This window comes from Crocuta crocuta, unplaced genomic scaffold (assembly GCF_008692635.1).
Source record: "Crocuta crocuta isolate KB4526 unplaced genomic scaffold, BGI_CrCroc_1.0 scaffold222, whole genome shotgun sequence".
Lineage (NCBI taxonomy): Eukaryota > Metazoa > Chordata > Mammalia > Carnivora > Hyaenidae > Crocuta > Crocuta crocuta.
Window position 1 is genome coordinate 2,143,843 of NW_027528806.1, and position 18,084 is coordinate 2,161,926.

Below are 18,084 nucleotides of genomic sequence, written 5' to 3' on the forward strand. Positions count from 1 at the left end.
TTGTTTTCTCTCAGTATTATAAAATGTCAACCTTGGGTTCCTGATTCCTGGATGGCTCAGTTCGTCAAGCATCCAACTCTTGATTTCAGCTCAGGTCATGATCACATGATCATGGGATCAAGCCCCATGTTGGGCTCCATGCTGAGCATGGAGCCTGCTTAGGATTCTCTCTCTGTAATAAATGTTAAAAAAATTTTTTTCAACCTTACTGCTTTTTCATATCGTAAAAGTGCCTGTGGTTGATCTCTAACATGTCCCAATTTGGAAAATTGCTGTAGTATTTTTTTCAAATTAAAAAAATAGTTACATGTGCCTTAGAGGTAATTCAGAAAATACAGAAAGTACAAAAAAATTTGTCACACGTTATCCCAGAGAAAATTGTTAATATTTTGATACATTTCCTTCCAGTCTTTGTATAGAGAAAATATTATCTTAGTGAAAATTGTGTGGTTTTATTTTAAATATTTCTGTCTTGAAAGGAAATATGCACAGGTGACCAGATTAGAATCCTGAAAATGTTTTGTCCCTCTAGAATTGGCTTTGTATTAATTTGTTATTAAAGAATAGCCTTGTCCAGACAGGCTTTCCTAGCTTTGTAGGCTGTTATTTAGCATTTCTGGGAAGCATATTAATTGGGAAACTTTTTTTTCCTTTTGTCTCTTTATTGTACATTGGTGTTTTTAAATAGAAAAGAAACATTGTGCTCTGGTTGCTTTTTGACAACAGGTGGAGAGAGAGGCCAAATAGGTCCCTGTTAGGGCACCTGGTTTGGAGACTGCTTTCAGTTTGGTATTCTGAGTAACTGTTGTGCCTGAAAACGTGCCAGGTGCTTAGAATCCGAAGGCCTGGCCCTCAAGGGGTTCATGGTGTAGTGGACAAGAAAAACAGTTGGATTTTCTTCTATTTATTTGGAGCGGGTGGAGATCAAATTTTATTGTTTATTTTAATAGTACACTGTATAAAAGTAGTATAATACCTATCGTTTCTAATTTCTGAAATCTTTTGTTTAGGTGAGACATGGAATCCGTTAAAATTGCATTATCAGTTAAGAAACGTGCGGGAACGATTAGCTAAAAACCTGGTGGAAAAGGGCGTATTGACAACAGAGAAACAGAACTTCCTACTTTTTGACATGACGACACATCCCCTCACCAACAACAACATCAAGCAGCGCCTCATCAAGAAGGTACAGGAAGCTGTTCTTGACAAGTGGGTGAATGACCCTCACCGCATGGACAAACGCTTGCTGGCCCTCATTTACCTGGCCCACGCCTCCGATGTCCTGGAGAATGCTTTCGCTCCCCTTCTGGACGAGCAGTATGATTTAGCCACCAAGAGAGTACGGCAGCTCCTCGACTTAGATCCGGAAGTGGAGTGTCTGAAGGCCAACACCAACGAGGTCCTGTGGGCGGTGGTGGCGGCGTTCACCAAGTAACTGCTCAGAACTAGGTTCCTTTCTCTCGTGTAAACCAGTAGGTTCTCTTCTACTGACTTCTGGTTCTTTGCAGTTTGTACTTTCCACACTATAATTGGCTTTTGTTTTATGAAATGGTGGGTGGCTTTTTCTTTTTTGTATGTATGCAGGATTCTGCTGGTACGAGAGGCCTTCCTCTTTCTGTTTTAAAAAAAAAGTTTTACTGCCATATTGGCAATCCATTCCTTGTTGCCATCCTCACTGTTAACTTGTTTTGGGATTCTGGCACGCTTTGACTTTCAGAGTGACTCCAGTCTCCTCACATGCACATCTCTTGGATTACCTCAGCTTGAGTTTTTCCCACATGTGCACGTACATCTAGCATTCTGCCTACAATTCAGACAGAAGTCACAAAAAGGCCTTTAACTCACCAAAGGTAAATATCTGTATCTATTAGGACATTTTATACATAGACCTCAGTTGAGATGTATACTTAGCAAAATTATTTTTAAATTGAAACAACGCAGTAAATAATATAAAATGCCCCTTGGATTTTGTTTCCCATGTAAATCTGTTGTATTATTACACTTGTTGTGATTTTAACTATTAAATCATAAAGGTCCAGTTGTTTCACAAAGCTGGATGGGGTGGACCGCATTCCACATATGCTGTATATAGTTTGAACTCTATATAAATCGCCCCTTCTGGCCACATCTGTCTCCATCTTAGTATTTTGCAAGATTTCTTTAGTTGTACACCTGGTGCCCCTCACTTGCTTCAGTCAATATTGTTTGATGGCAAAATAGACCTCTCCTCCTTGAAGGAAACAGAAAAGATGTGTCTGATGGGTCCTGAGACTTCCTGAGCTGTGCCGTTCATGGCTCTCTGCCTACGCATCTCCTTTCGGAATTAGTTTTGGTTTTAAATGTTTCTGTCGTTTCTATAGGGAAGAGGCTTGTGACCAGTACTAATCTTGAGTACAGTTTTTTCTTTTTCTGTCCACAGTAGATTAATGTCTGCTCTAAAATGTCATTTATCTACTCATACTTTTTTGGGGGGAAACAAATCAAATGTCAGTTTTAGCAGATATTGCATGTAAATTGTTAGCAAGTAATGACTACAACTCAGATGATTAAGAATTTTGTAACAGAAAGCTCTGCTATGTTTTAATTTTTATATACAATTATGATAATTAGCACATTGTAAGAATATAAACCTTTGCTTTTTAAAGTTTATTTTTACTATTTCTTTATCACTGTTTATGGTATCAGCATTGGTTTCATAATGTAAATACTATATATTGAACAAATTAAATGTCAAATTTTTTATTACCATAGTTCATGTTAATAGTGGGGCTTTCAGGTGTTTAGAGATTTTTTGGTTAACATTCAATGCAAAAGTACTAGATGGTGTATAACTGTAGAATTGAATTTTAAGGGATTCCCTAATATGTATACTATCTTTTTATCTGAAGTAATAAATAAACTATGATCTTGAAAGTGCCTGAATCAGAGCAAGCATGTCATTTGTATTTTTGTATTCTACCATCGCTTTCTTTCTAATTTTTACTTAGCTTTAGTTCAGTGTGGTGATACTTTGTTTTTCTATTTATTTATTTATTTATTTATCTATCTATCTATCTATCTATTTATTTATTTATTTATTTATTTATTTATTTAGAGATAGAGACAGCACAAGTGGGAGGGGAGCAGAAAGTGAGAGAGGGAGAGAGAATCCTAAGCAGGCCCTGCACTGCCTACGTAGAGCCTGATTTGAAGCTTGAACCCATGAAGCCATAGGTTTGACCTGAGCCAAAACCAGAGAGTGGGACACTTCAACCGACTGAGCCACACAGGTGCTCCTAGAGATAATATTTCTTGCAGTGCAGGGCCTGGCAAACTTTTTCATGTAGGACTGGGTAGTAAATACTTGGGTTTTGTGAGCCATATATAATGTCACAGCTACTCAGCTCTTGAGTGAAAGTTGCTGTCGATAATACAAATAAATGGATGAAGCTGTGTACCAGTAAAACTATTTACAAAAGCAGGCAGCTGACCATTGGTAATTGTTGGCCAGGCTCTGTTTTTTTAGTGCATGGAGAAAGACAGATTTCCTGTCATTTAAAATAATCTCCTTTACCTCCAAAAAATGACATTACTGGTGGTAAATAAAAAGTATGGTAACTTAACCCCCCTCTCCCCCACCAAAGTGGATACTGAACTGATAATTGATACTATTCTGGAATTTCTTTTCAGGTGAGGATATACAGTTTTTTCTTTGCAAAGATTTTAGAAGTGAGGTCATGGATGGTTTTCTAAAGTATTTTTCACCTCATCGTCAGCATCTATATATTCTCAAGGGTGGAAAAGGGCCTTTCCCGAACCCCTGTCGGTGTTTGTTTCAGAGCCAAGTGCCCAGTCCCCTCTACCCGTGTGTGGCCCCAAGAGCAGTACGTGTTTCTGTAGTCAGAAGAGAGGAAAGGGAGTGTAGTTTGGAGGTGGGGGGTTGCTACCTGGAACTGTCTCCTATATAATGCTACTGTGTACAGTCCTCTTCAAAGGGGAAATGATACGACCCCATGGAAATAATGGTGCTGTGTGGTAGGAGCGGTGTTTCCACAGGTTTATGCCACTCAGATCTAAACATCAGGCAGTGAGTTTTAACATAATAAAACTTACATAAAAGTCTGTTGTGTAAAGAATCTGCTGTTTCTTGAATTCTTCATATATTGTTTAACTGTTGAGTGTTCCTTAAAATAACCCAATCTTTAAGAGTGCTCTAGCCTGATGTAAAACAAAGCTCCAGCCAGAAAGGAGCGAGGAGACTTGGTGAGGGCACGCTCTGTGCCTGGTGAAGTAGTCTGCGCCTCGCCTGGAGTTCCCCAAACCCTGATTAAGGTCTTCACTTCATGGAGTTGTTAACAAGCTTGGAGAGGATGCTTTGCTCCATCTCATGTTACCTGGTAAGTGTTGAACTTTTGGTCCCGAGCGAGTGAGCAATAGTTCTGGCCCTCAACTCCAATTTTTCCTTTCTTATTTTAGTACTAGGCGGGGACTCATTTTCTCTAACAGAGACAACAGCAGAAGAGCAGGCCTGCAAAAAATTCTCATGGTGGTCCAGAATTCACTGATAGAAGGGTATTCCTGCTTGCTTCTAATATCTTGGTATAACTTAACATAAATTGTCTTTTGGGGATGAAAATGTTGGCCAATTCTGTATGTCCTCAGAGGAAAGAGACACTGTCAGATGTCAGGTGGCCAGGAAAGCCTCTGATCTGCAGAAGCAGGATTGCCCAGTGGTCTCAGACACATCCGTCACTCAGTTCTTCCCATTGTTTGTGAACAGATGGATACAATACTCTTTAAATATAACCTCTGAGTTTGGTCATCACCCAAAGGAAGGCAAAAAGGGCTGGTATTTGGTTCAGTGGCAATATAGGACCAGTAAATAATGACATTCAGCCTGATGACAAGGGTCCATGACTGCCAGATGTGGTCACTCTTGCCCCCAGAACATGGAAACCAGGAGTCACAAGTCTGTGTGAGGTACTTATGAAGTTTAATTCCAACTCTATGGCCTCTCCATCCTGTATTTCCTCATTATGTATATTTACAGGTAATACCGCACCATTTTGCTTTCATCCAGATCAAGGTAACTTGACAACCTGAGTAATTTCCTATTCGTTGCAGGCCATTGAGTCCCAGGACCATATCCCTGGCTCTCATAAATTTTGCACCGATTTCCTGAATTCTTAACAGCACCAGTAAGGTAGTGGTATTAATGTACATAACCTTGCGGGCTACTTTCAGAGGAGTGTGGCTGGTAACAGTTAAATTGATATGCAGACTTTCTCAGCTGAATGTTAGAATTTACTCTTGGTAGACCAGTGGTGTACTGTGATTCCCACGAGCATCATAATGGGAATATGCAATATTCTTTTTCCATTTATGTTGTGGAGAGCTTTTGAAATAAGCACACATTCTTTTTAAGCATTTTTGGCTTCATTGTATAACTTCCCCGCTAATGAACATTTGGATTATTTTCCTGTCTGTCTGTCTGTCTGTCTTTCTGTCTTCCTGTCTTTCCGGTCTTTCTTGTCTTCCAATTTAATTTTAGAAAGAGTGTGAATGGGGGAGAGGGAGAGAATCTCAAGCAGGCTCCACATGCGAAATGGAGCCCAATACGGGGCTCCATCTCATGACCCGGGGATCATGACCTGAGCTGAAATGAAGAGTCACACGCTCAACCAGCTGAGCCGCGCAGGTACCCCTTGTCTTTATATTTGATTTCTATAGGAAGGATAATAGAAATGAATTTGCTCCAACAGTAGGTCTTGAAAATGTAAGACAAAATCCATTTGATTTCTTTTTTTTTTAATGTTTTATTTATTTCTAGGAGAGAGAGAGAGAGACAGCGTGAGCAGGGGAGGGTCAGAGAGAGAGGGAGTCACAGATTGAAACAGGCTCCAGGCTCTGAGCCGGCTGTCAGCACAGAGCCCGATGCGGGGCTCGAACCCACGAACCGCGAGATCATGACCTAAGCAAAGGTCGGATGCTTAACTGACTAAGCCACCCAGGTGCCCTAATCCGTTTGATTTCTAAGATTGATGTTAGACTTCCACCAATAATGTGAATGCTGGTTTCTTTAGACCTTAGCCAGTACTGTAGAGGGCCTCATCAGTTCTGGTCTTCACCAAACTAATAGACGAGAATGATCAAATTATTTTAACTGTGGAGAGATTATTATCATTTACTATCTTTATTGGTAATTCGCATTTGTTTTTTTCCCCCCAGTGAGTTACTTGTTCATGTTCTTCATTCCTTTTTTTAAGGGGCATTGATCTTTTTTTGTGTTGCTTCATCAGGACTTCCCCATATTGTGCGTATTAATGCTGTGTTTGTGATGCAGTTGGTTTTCCCAGTTTTTGGAGCTGGTATAAGGTAAGGCTTTCTGTTTTTGTTTTTTTAATATTTGGAAAAGTGTATGGTGCAGTGCTCAAGGCTGGTGTCTGTGCAGACCTTAATTGTCCTACTAAAGAGATCTGCCTGGTATTCAGATTTGGGATATGTCTATATTGTAAGAGTTTGGGAGCACAAATATGATATCTAAAAATCACACGTACAATTTATAAATATTTGTGTATGCAAACATTGCTTTTATGATTAAAATTCAAATGGAAAATCATATGAGCAAATGTATAGGCTAATAAGTTATTTGGAGGCAAATATGCTTGCAGCTGTCACCCAGGTCAGGAGATACAATGTTCCAGAATCTGTTCAAGACTGCCTCCCAATTACAGTCTCCTTAATCCCTGAGAGTACTCTTCTGACCCAGTATGCATCTCTAACAATTTTGTTCTGTTTGTTTTCATTTTCCTTTTTTTCCCTTAAAGCTTATTTATTTTGAGAGCATGAGAGTGTGACTGGGGGAGAGAGAGAGAGGTAGAGAGAATCCCAAGCAGGCCCCGTGCTGACAGTGCAGGGCCTGACCTGGGACTTGAACCCATGAACCATGAGATGACCTGAGTGGACACCTAGAGTCAGATGCTTACCCAACGGAGCCACCCACGTACCCCCTTTCAATCTTTCATTTGATGGCTTTTTATAAGGTTTTTTTTTAATGTTTATTTTTGAGAGTACAAGAGGGGGAGGGGCAGAGAGAGGCGGACGGAGGATCTGAAGCGGGCTCTGTGCTGACAGGCTGACAGCAGCGAGCCCGAAGTGGGGCTTGAGCTCATGAACAGCGAGATCATGACCTGAGCTGAAGTTGGACGCTCAACTGAGCCACCCAGGCGCCCCAGGTTTCTCTTAAAATAGAAGTCTCCCTCTGACACCCAGCTCGTGTCTTTTCCCTTGCAAAATATTTGTTGATGAAATTGGATCACTTGTAGAGTTTTCCAGGGTTTGGATCTTGCTGGCTGTACCCACATGGTGCAGTTTCACGTGCTTTTCTGTCTTCCGTACTTCCCAGGTATTGGTCATTGGATCTAGAGGCTGTCAGATTCAGGTTTGTTTGGGCAACACTATTTCATAGGTGGGGGTTTGTTCTTTCATCAGGGAGCTCTTAATCTCTTTCCTTTTGTGATGTCGGCAGCTCTGCTAGTCAGTTCTTACATCAGTGAGTGATTGGGATTGCAGAGGGGTGATACTTTAATTCTTGCCATTTCTTTGCTTATTAGCTAGAGAATGTCTATAAAAAACTTTAGCTTATATCATGACTACTACCTCTTAGTATTCATAGAGGAAAAGTAGGATAAAGTCTTTTTTTTTTTTGAAGTTTGTTTATTTTGAGAGAGAACGAGCTGGAGAGGGACAGAGAGAAAGGGACAGAGGATCTGAAGTGTAGGGCTTGAACTCATAACCTGTGAAATCGTGAACTGAGCCGAAGTTGGACGCTTAACCGACTGAGCCACTACCCAGGTGCCCCAGTTCTACCTTTTAAAAACATGTTTATTATTTTGAGAGAAGAGAGAAAGAAAGAGTGCGCGTGTGGGGAAAGGGCAGAGAGGGAGAGGGGGAGAGAGAATTCCAAGTAAGCTTCACACTGTCAGCAGAGCTCAATGCAGGGTTCGATCTCATGACCATGAGATCATAACGTGAGCTGAAACTTAGTTGGCCACTCAACCAACTGAGACACCTAGGTGGCTAAATTCTCCCCTAAATTCTACCTTTTGTTTACCAAGTTTCAAAATAGAGTTGGTTCCCTAACGTTCTCTAAAGGTGACTGATACGTTAAGTGTTATGAACTTAACAAATAAATTTTTTTTTATCATCATCACTTTCCTTGATGAGAACCAGGATTCTTGATCTGGAAAACCTGGAGGTACAGCTTTAAGACAGAAGGTAGTAAAAACCTTGTAGTATTACATTTAAATGGGAAACGTCAGTATAAACTTATGAAGTACTTTTTTTTCCTTTTTTTATTGTGGTAACAAAATTTACCATTTTAACCGTTTTTAAGTGTACAAGTCAGTGCCCCACTTTGAGCTGTATCTGCATTGTAAGAACAGTGTCATTATATAGTAGAGTCTCCCTTTTAACTCTTACTTTGGTCTTGACTCTTCAGGGAAATATGTATTTAGTGCTCACTACCGTTCCTTATGTCACGGGCCTGTCATTTTGGTTGTCTTGCTCATTTGTTAGTAGATTCTTCAGAAAGGGCTTGTGACACTAATAGTCCTGAGTGTTTGTGTGCTGATGACAGTTATCTACAGCCTTTTTATTTGAAAGTCAGTTTGTCTGGATAACATTCTAGCTCCTATTTTGATTTTTTTTTTCTTTTTTAGTGTGTTAAGTGTGTTCATTTTGGATAAAGCATTACTGTCGAAGTCTGATTGTAATAGGATTTTCTTTCCCTCGTGAATGTCTTGTTCTTTTTGCCTGGAGCCCAGAGGACCCAACCCCCTCCCGGTTTCCCCCCAGTAATGTTACCACACTTGTGTTTGGGGGTTGCTTGTTCTGGATCAGTATTTCCTTTTAAAGTCTTTTTCTTTTTTTTTTTAAATGCTTGTTATTTTTGAGAGAGAGAGACAGAGTGTGAGCCAGGGAGGGGCAGAGAGAGAGGGAGACACAGAATCCAAAGCAGGCTCCAGGCTCTGATCTGTCAGCACAGAGCCTGACATGGTGGGGCTCGAACTCATGAGCCATGAGATCATGACCTGAGCTGAAGTCAGACACTCAGCTGACTGAGCCACCCAGGTGCCCCGGATCACTGTTTCCAAATACATGGTGTGTTCCTTCAATATGTAGTGTCAAATCTTTTTTTATTCTCATTTTCAGGAAAACTAAAGTTTCAGTGTGTGTTCTGTCCCTTGGTTTAGGTTTTCTTCCTTGGGGACTGTTACTGCAGCTCCTTATATTTGTCTGTCTGCTTGGGCTCTTTTTTCTCTTTACTGTTGATCTTTAAGCCTCTCACCCTTTTTATTTTCTCTTTGTCTTAAGATGTTATCATTCTAGTTTTGTCTTTTCTGAAGTTGTTTTCACTGAGTTTTAATAACCAATTTCTGAACTGTTTTTATAATTTCAGTTGATCTTACTCATATTTTATGTCATTTTCTTGATGTATTTTGTTTTAGGCATTCGGTTATGGTTTTCACTGGTTTCCTGAGCATGTCTTTCTGATGTGCTTTTTTGTCTATAGGGATGGTATTGGCGCCTCAGCCTCTTTGTTCTACTAACATCGAATGGGATTTTACCTAGATTATCTTCTGTTGCCTCTTTTTACGTGAGATTACTTTTCGCTGCTGTTTTACAAGGGATGTGGGTCAGGGTAGCTTTTCTAACTATTTATTCTCTACACCTCCCTCTTCTCTTAGGGTGCAGTGGAAAGAAACCCGGCACATTACTTTCTGAGATCTGCTTCTGCTCCCCTATTGATTATTATGTATTCTGTTGATTATGGTGGGGATGGTGGCTTGTTGTAGGGGTGCCAGGTGTCTCGGTGTTTCCTCCGCTTCCTTTGCACAGATCTTGCTGCTGTTAGTAGTTTATCCCTGCCTGTTTGTATATGATGGGGTTTGTGGGGGTACTTTCATACCTAGTTTTGGTGTAGTACTTGGTTTTTCTATACTAGTTGCTGTGTGTGTGTGGGGGGGTGGTGGTGGTGTGGATGGGGGCCTTGGTGGTGGTGGCAGCAGCAGCGGGGAGAGAGAACGGGTGGGATTGTGAGGAGACTAAGACACTGTGTCACTGTCTGGCCGTCTTGCCTGAATCTACTGGGATAGCCCCTCCCTAGTTGTCGTTAGTTTGGATGTAGTCTGGTTAAATTATGAGTCTCTCTTGTCTTACAGTTCCTGAATTTAGCCTCCTACTCACTTTATGATTTAAAAAATGCAGCATGATGAAAACTTAAAGTATTTATTGATGTCTTTTATAATTTTTTAATCAATTTTTTGCTTTTTAGTCCTAATGCACTACATTTAAAGATTTCTTAACATCCCATTTCAATAACATCACTTAGGCTTAGAATTTTCTTAGTATTACTGGATTCTGCTGCCCAACATTTCATCAGGATTTTTATTTCGTTTATGAATATCCTTTGTCCATTTCCACTGTATTTTAAGCATTTTTCAAGTTCATCTTCAATGTCCCTGACTTGGGTTTCTGCAATTTGATTTGACTTGGTGCATCTGATAGGTCTTTAGTTTGGTCAGGTGGTCTCTTCAGTTTCTGTTCTTAGTTATACCAGGTCCTTATTAATCTCACTTGATTTTCTTTCTGTTTTGATTTTGTTTCTTAGAAGCTACATTCTCTTTAAGAGAATTCACGTTTTGTGTTTTTGAATTCGGTATTCATTGAGAATACAAATCAGTTTGGGTTCATAGTCTACTGATACCCGTTCCCGAGGTATCGTCCTCCACAGTGCAGGTTTCTCTCCGCCGGCTGCATGTTGTGTTTCAGCGTCCTCGCTCCACTGTACCGGTGCCGCGCTCACGAGGAGGACCTTTGCTGAACCAAATTGCTTTCAGTGGGGGTTCTGTCTAAGCCTGCTGTTTGCCCAGGGTTGGTCGGTAGTGGATAGATTAGGTCTCTGTGCTTAAGTATGTTCAGTTCATCCTTTAGGATGAGAGAAGAAGGCAGGATAGTGGCCAATTTTAATCCTGTTTCATTCAGATAGGTGCCTTGCGGGGATCGGGAGGAGGGCATGTGGAGCGGTGCTCGCCGGAGCCCTTGTGGGTTGGGTGAGCTGTGACAGCTAAGCCCTTACTGAAGTAGTTTCAGCCCTTTTGTGGTGGGGCCCTGTCTGGCAGGGGCTCCCTTCAGATCAGACCATTCCTTGTGTGTTACTCCCAGGCTGACCCAGGGATCTGTAAAAACCAAACAATCCTCGTTTTTCAGCCTCACCCTCCTTACCATTCTGAGGGGTGTAAATGGTTCCAATTCTGGGTGCTTCCTGCTCTTCTGGGGTCCATGTTCTCCTGTAATCCCCTTTCTCCAAGTTAAGTCTTCTGGCGGCATTCTTTAGGACTCTCATTTCATACTTCTGCTTTTTCTCATTTAGAGGGAATTGTATCCCATTTCACTGCTCTTTGGTTTGGTCTTGGATTGTATTGCACGTGCTATGTAGCCTCCAGCACTTACAGAATGGGCTATTTCTGTATTATATTAAAACCGCAAGTTGCTCTCTTTGTATTTGGGTGTTAGAGAAAAGACTTACGTGAACAAATAAGCTCGCTCTGTGTAGAAGTTCTACCCGAGTAGGAGTGAGCCATTCGGCATCTGACTTTTGGGGTATATATGGAGAAAATCAGGCAGGTGGCAGGTGGTATGTCCAGAGAATTCTATGATACAGAGTGAGGCTAAAGGACAAAAGAGCATTCATAAGGTTTCTAAGTAAAGAAAAGGTAAGAAGAGCGGGTGATAACGCCACCAACCGGTAGAGGGAGAAGTGGGTCTGCAGAAACAGACCCACAAATAGCAGGGGTCTTTTTTGTTTGTTTTTGAGAGAGAGCACATGAGCAGGGGAGAGGCAGAAAGAGAGGGGGAGAGACAGAATCCCAAGCAGGCTCAGTGCTGTCAGCCCGGAGCCCAATGCAGGCCTTGATCCCACAAACTGTGAGATCATGACCTGAGCTGAAACCAAGAGTCACTCAGCCGACTGAGCCACCCCAGGCGCCCCAAATAGCAGGGGCGTCTCATCAGTGGAGAGAACACCATGAGCCCTGTCATTCAGTCTCAGAGGCCCGGTCATATACCAAGTCCAATTTTTACCTTTCTGTGACATGCCGTCACAGAAAGATGAGAGAGAGAGAGAGAGAGAGAATCAATCCCAAGCAGGCCCCATGCCCAAAGTGGGGCTCGATCCCATGACCCTGGGATCATGACCTGAGCCAAATGCTAAATCAACTCAGCCACCAGCGTGCCCCTTATCATTATACTTCAAAAGGTTACTTTATAGATGGCAGAACTAAAACAACAACAACAAAACCAAGTAGTAAGCAGAGTGTTTATTTTTTTAAAATTACTTAAAAAAGGTTGTTTACAGAGATGTGGATTTACATAACGTGGCGACAACATTTTAAAAATGTACAGGCTATTTCATATTATTGCACTTACTCTTTAATATATAAGGCATTTTATTTTACATAAATAAAGGATAATGTATATTATCATACAACAGGTGTGGTGCCAATTAAGTCAACCATAAAATCAAATGAGATGTGTATGGAGGGACAGAAATGAAACCCGACTTACTTCAACCTTCACAGAATATCCTTGCAACCACAATTTACTTGTTGAAACAGTATTACCTTCATAGCTTACTGTGGGTGACTGACGAGTTAAATAAGAACCCCAAACAATGAAAGTTTTAGTAGGATACTAGAATACCATTAGTGCTCACGTCAGGAAGTGTGGGAATTAGACTAATTAGAAATACTATTCATGCCTTGAACACTGAAGACAAAGAAGTAGCTTTCTAAGGGTCAGAGATATTTAGCCTTTTGCTTTCTCCCTTAAATTCCAACTGTTGATTAGGGAAACCCTTCTCGCAAGATCTAGAAATGGCTGACGACTTAACGTAGTTCAGTGAGCCAAAGGTCTGCCCTCTACACTCTTCAGATATGATGATCAGGGACTCATGGAAGGAGACTGTCCCATTGCTCCACATTCTCTCGAAATTCCTGTCTGTTCACATAGGACACTGAATCTCTCACTGGTAGGCACAGCTGGAAGAGTAGAGGCAAATATTCTCTTACCATTTAGGCAAGAAAGCAGAAACCACAAAACTGACCCCAGAGACTTAAAAACAATCTAGCATGCACCTTGCACTGACTGCCTATAGTTTTCCTACCTGGAACTGTAGTGAAAAGTAGAAGCTACATTAATCAGGTCTTTCTAGCTAACGCTTGTACGACATTCTCTTTTGTATATAACCTATGGGAAAAAAAAGGAGAAATCTGGGCTCACACCAGCCAGATACTTCATTCCCATCCGAGGGGCCCCTGTGGGCCGACTTTACAGAGGTTTACTGGGATTATTAGTCACTTGGAAAAGTGATGCACAAAGGTGAGAAAGCACCTCAAGGATCGGGGGAGGGTATACAGTGACCTCCGTCCTTTTCTCTGAGCCACAGACCCAAGCTGCAGGTCCCTGGAAGAAGTCTCCGACGTGAAACCTCGGCGTCCTCCCGGAGGCAGCTTACGAGTCTCACCCGGACTCCCGGGACTTGATCCACTGGCCTGCGTCACCCTTGGATCTGGCTCGTGACTACATAGTTCTGCTTTACCTTCAAAGAATGACTCACCCTTGTTCTCCATTTTCTTCTTTTTACATCTTGGTAAATGTAGCTGGTGAAGGTTTGGAATTTAAGAAAAGAAGGTGCAGCAGAAGGAGAAAAGCCAGTTGTGTGACAGGGAACAGCGCATTGAATGGGAACAGCCACTACGAACAAGTCATGTTTGGAAAGGAAGGGCAGCCGGGACGAGTTTCACAGGCAGTAGGAGTCACACAGCAGGCTTCTGCAGGGAAATGGTTTTGGCAAAAGGAAGAATTTGCAAAACACGAAAACAAAACCAGCAAACACTTTACTCACTGCAGAGCCGTCATTACACCCAGGTCAGAAAAAGCGGTCCAATGCTTTAGAAAGGTTCTGTTTCTTAAGCTTGTTGGGAAAGGGGAACACAACCAGCCAAACAAAAGTCCCCGAAAAGGATTATTTTTAAGCTCCTCCATTTGGATTGTAAATGTAATGCCTATGTTTATAAATCCAAGGGTACTAAAAAGATTTCTAAAAATTTGGCTTAAATTAGTGGTTGGAGTGCATAAAATAGAGAAATGGAAACCCAGTGACTGTGATCTTTCTGCCTACTCTTGTGTTGACTGGTCTTGAATCGAAGCACTTATTCAAGACAAGTTCCAAACTAGATGCAAGGTGCTTTCAGAGCTGGAACTTTCTGCTCGTTCTAAGCAGCAAAGTTCATGGCTATTTAGTACGGTTTATCAGAACGGCATTTCTGTAAAGTAGCCTTACGACTTACACTTTTAGATCATGATCAGCACTTCATGATGATCGATAATCCACGGAGTTGAACTCTGCATCCATACATTGCACATTACACTCGCTAAAAAATATCACTTTCTGTATTTTGCTTTTTCATTTTTGGATAATTAATTAATTCCTGAGCTCAGCTTAACTGTTAGGTCATAACTCTTCCTTCTTGTCTCATTTTCTTGTCACGGTAACAATTCAGACCCACAGCTCCTTCCACTGAATGTGCCCTAAAAGCACTGTTACTTGCTTACAAAAATTATATAAAACTGTAGTCCATTTAGTTGTGACATTTGTGTTGCCTCCTGGGACCTGGTGACCTCCCTCACTGCCAGGACTGGGTACGGTGCGAGAGGAGGCCAGAGGGACGCGAAGGTCTAGGTAAATGTTTTGAATGAAGAAGGGCACGCCACGTCTCGTATCCCCATCAGTAAACATGAAAAGGAGGGGACAGGCACTGGAACGAAAGGGTCCCTCCTAGCCTAGGTGGTCAAGGTCAAAGGCTTCCCGGGGTCAGCTCCACTGCTGCCGCACGCACAACAGGTCAGCTTCACGTAGATGTCAAAATGTGGAGATGTCTGTAGTCCTTGCCTGTTTCGTGTTCCTGTGTTGTTTTAGGAACCCAGCGTTTGAAGACGTTAATTCGGATTTGCTTGAGTAAGGGAACTGCGAAAAGGAAATGCTTGTTCAAAAACGAAACAAGCATGACCACTGAGTGTCACTACCGGTGACGGTTTCAGGAAGAATGTCTATGCTTCCTGATTACTAACTGCACAGGTCCCTCTGGGACAGACTTCATAATATTCCAGGCATCAAAGTGCATGAGCCCAACCAGGGGTTTCCCATTAATGGCGAGAATTTCATCTCCAGCTTCTATTGTTCCCGCTTGTTCCGCTGCACCCCCTGTGAGAATAAATGCAGAATAATGGCTGGGCACTTTGACAGCAATCAATCAAATACCGAGGAAACGAAAAACTTAAATGACATACAGCGCATGTACCCATAAAAATATTCAAATCTGTAACCCCCTCCCCTCCTCCTAAAGCATATAAGCAGTGGACTAGATGATCATTTTCAACGTATTTAAATAGAGGGAAGACGCAGGCTAGATAAAGAACTACAAATCAGTAACTAAAATCCAAATGGCCAGTAAATGTAGGAAAGAGGTTCCACTTCTATCCAATATACCATGACCGCTAACCAGGGACTGTGGAGATTACTTACACAACAAAGCCTGATGTGTCTCTACACTGCAGCTTTCTGTAATAACAAGCTTAGGCGTCTATAGGTGTATGTTACACTGATACTGTTAGCATTAACTGTCATGATACAATAGCATATTACATAGAGTAGGACATAATAGGATATACAGTAGTATATGTTTAGATTTTAAAGAAATGTTAGAGTGTGGTGGAGGGAGGTGCAGAGAGAGATGATCCCAAGCAGGCTCCGTGCTGTCAGCATGGAGCTCGATCCCAAGAATCAATGACCTCATGACTGGAGCCCAGATCGAGAGTCAGATGCCTAACTGACCGAGCCACCCAGGTTCCCCTATAATTATACTTTTAATTGTTTAGCTGAGGAACCTGAAGAGATTTTTGAGAGCTGTCCAAGATCATAAAATGATTCAGGATCATAAAGAGACCTCAGATCTACCACATGTTTCAAGGATCTCTACTCCCATCCTAGTATGTGCAGTTTTCAATGAATGGGATCCCTTGGTCGACGTTGATTACCCCTGGCTGCCACCCTGCTGGCCTGCCTTCGCCTAGTAGGTTTATATCAGCTACAGCTAATACGAGTTCAGAACACAGGGTTGGATGCAGACCCTGGAGCCAGACTGCGTGGGGTCAAGCCTTGTTCTGCCACTTGCACCTGTGACCCTCAGGGCTTGTGTGGTCTCCTGTGGCACAGGCTCTCCTCTGGTGAAACGGGGATAACAGTACCTGATAGGACTGTCATGTGGGTGACATGCGTTCACAGGTGTAGAACGGCACAGGGCAGACATACAGTGCACCCTGCATGTCACAGAGAATAAGCACATTTTCCAAACGGAAGGCACCGTCCTACACAGAAAGCAAACAGACCGCTGACTGGGTTTTTAGGGCATTACCTTTGTACACTCTTTTAATGACCAGGGGCCCATCTCCAGCCATCGAGGATTTCCCTCCATCCAGACTCAGTCCCAGCCCAGCAGAGGTCTTCAGCACTTCGACACACAGAGCATCGTGGGAAGCTACACTTCTCCCTGTAGCAACGATGTAGGAAGGATGAAAATGACAGGGACACTCATCACCTCCTGTCCGGTCCCCTAAATGCATCCCCGGCACCCTGGGGTCCCATCTGCCTTCGAAACCAGCGTTGGGGTTGGTCTCCTAAATTTGGAGCGGGCCTCAAGGCTCTGTCTTGCAGTACACACCATGTGCCCTGAGCCCCTCTGTTGTGCTCAAGCAGAAACCCCCAGGAGCCAAACTGCTCTCCACAAGCCCCACGCACTGCTGTGGGTTGTCGTGAAGTCATGCTCGGGGAATCAAATTCGGTTTCCTGCCGAGCCTGACTGCTGACAGCAGCAGCATGTCACGGCCTGACACCGAAACCCTGTTAACACCCAAACGCCAGACCCCATGTAGACCGCGCTCATGGATTCCGAAGCTCCCAGGGGCGCCAGGCTCCTCTCCTTCCTCCTCCCGCCACGCACGCTGCTGTTGGGGGCCTTCATCACACACCAGCTGCCTTCACTGCCATCTCCTCTCTCCTGGGGGGGGAGGGGGTGGCGTTTCCATGGCAACCTGTCCTCCGCTGCAACACAGTTGCGCCTGCTCTGTGTGCTAGTGTGGAGAGGCCTGGCTGAAACCCATCTCGGAGATCTGCACAGAGATCTGCCTTTTATTTCTCTTATTTACACACTTTCTCAGCGAAGGATGTTGAGGACGGGAATGGAAAGGCGCACCAAGTTGTCCTGGAGGCAGGGGAAGGACCACAGGTTAAATTGCTTCCCTCGGGTTGAGGCCAAGCGAGCCAGCATCACTGCTTTTGCACATAAAGGTCAGGCCATTAGTGTGGTGGAAAGAAGGCGACTCCACCTCCCATGTGGTCGGACGGAAATGTGCCGACCGTCGGGAGCAGCGTGATGTTTCACTTGCTGTTAAGCAGGGAAACCGGCCCATTACAGTGGCTCTCAGCTCTGGCCAGATTCCACTGGAATCCCTTGAGAACCTTAAAAAGATAGTGACGCTGGGCCCTGGCCCTCACCTTCACCCCCATCCCTCAGGGTTTATGATGTAAATGAGCTGGGGAAATTTGCTGGGCAGGAGGATTTTAAAAAGCTTCCTACGTGGCTCTAACGCGCAGCCTACTGCATCAGCCCCCAAGTGCGATGCTCGCGGCGTGTGCTGGGGTGATTGCACAGGCTCAGGCAGAGCCCCGGGCAGGGCCATTTGAAGGAACAGGAATATGAACAAATAAAGTTTAGGCCCTGAATGTGCCACAGGAATACTTAATGATTACAAACGACGGGATTAGCCTTCCATATCCCGAGTTCACTAGTCTTTAAAACTCAGGAAGCTACTGGGATTAAGTGTCAAGTGGTTTCCTTTGACAAGTTAAGTTTCTTGGGTCCCACTGAAAGTACAAGCAGTTGAGACTGTGCTGGGGCAAAGGTGCGTACGACAAAGTCTGATGAC

At 43.0% G+C, this 18,084-nt stretch overlaps 2 protein-coding genes across 3 annotated transcripts in view; one reads left to right on the forward strand and one right to left on the reverse strand.

The window, feature by feature from the left end:
• GOLPH3 (golgi phosphoprotein 3) overlaps positions 1-2,927 on the forward strand; it is a 49,723-nt gene extending 46,796 nt beyond the window's left edge. The window contains exon 4 of the mRNA XM_077755836.1: positions 1,011-2,927. Within this exon, the coding sequence (XP_077611962.1) occupies positions 1,011-1,435 (425 nt within the window). The 3' untranslated portion in view covers positions 1,436-2,927. The remainder of the gene's footprint in view (positions 1-1,010) is intronic.
• Positions 2,928-12,344: 9,417 nt separating this feature from the next.
• Positions 12,345-18,084, reverse strand: part of PDZD2 (PDZ domain containing 2) — a 232,776-nt gene continuing 227,036 nt past the window's right edge. For both annotated transcript variants that reach the window (XM_077755838.1, XM_077755839.1), the window contains exons 23-24: positions 16,515-16,649; positions 12,345-15,304 (exon numbers count right to left, since the gene is read on the reverse strand). In XM_077755838.1, coding sequence (XP_077611964.1) covers positions 15,138-15,304; positions 16,515-16,649 — 302 coding nt within the window. In that variant the 3' untranslated portion in view covers positions 12,345-15,137. The remainder of the gene's footprint in view (positions 15,305-16,514; positions 16,650-18,084) is intronic.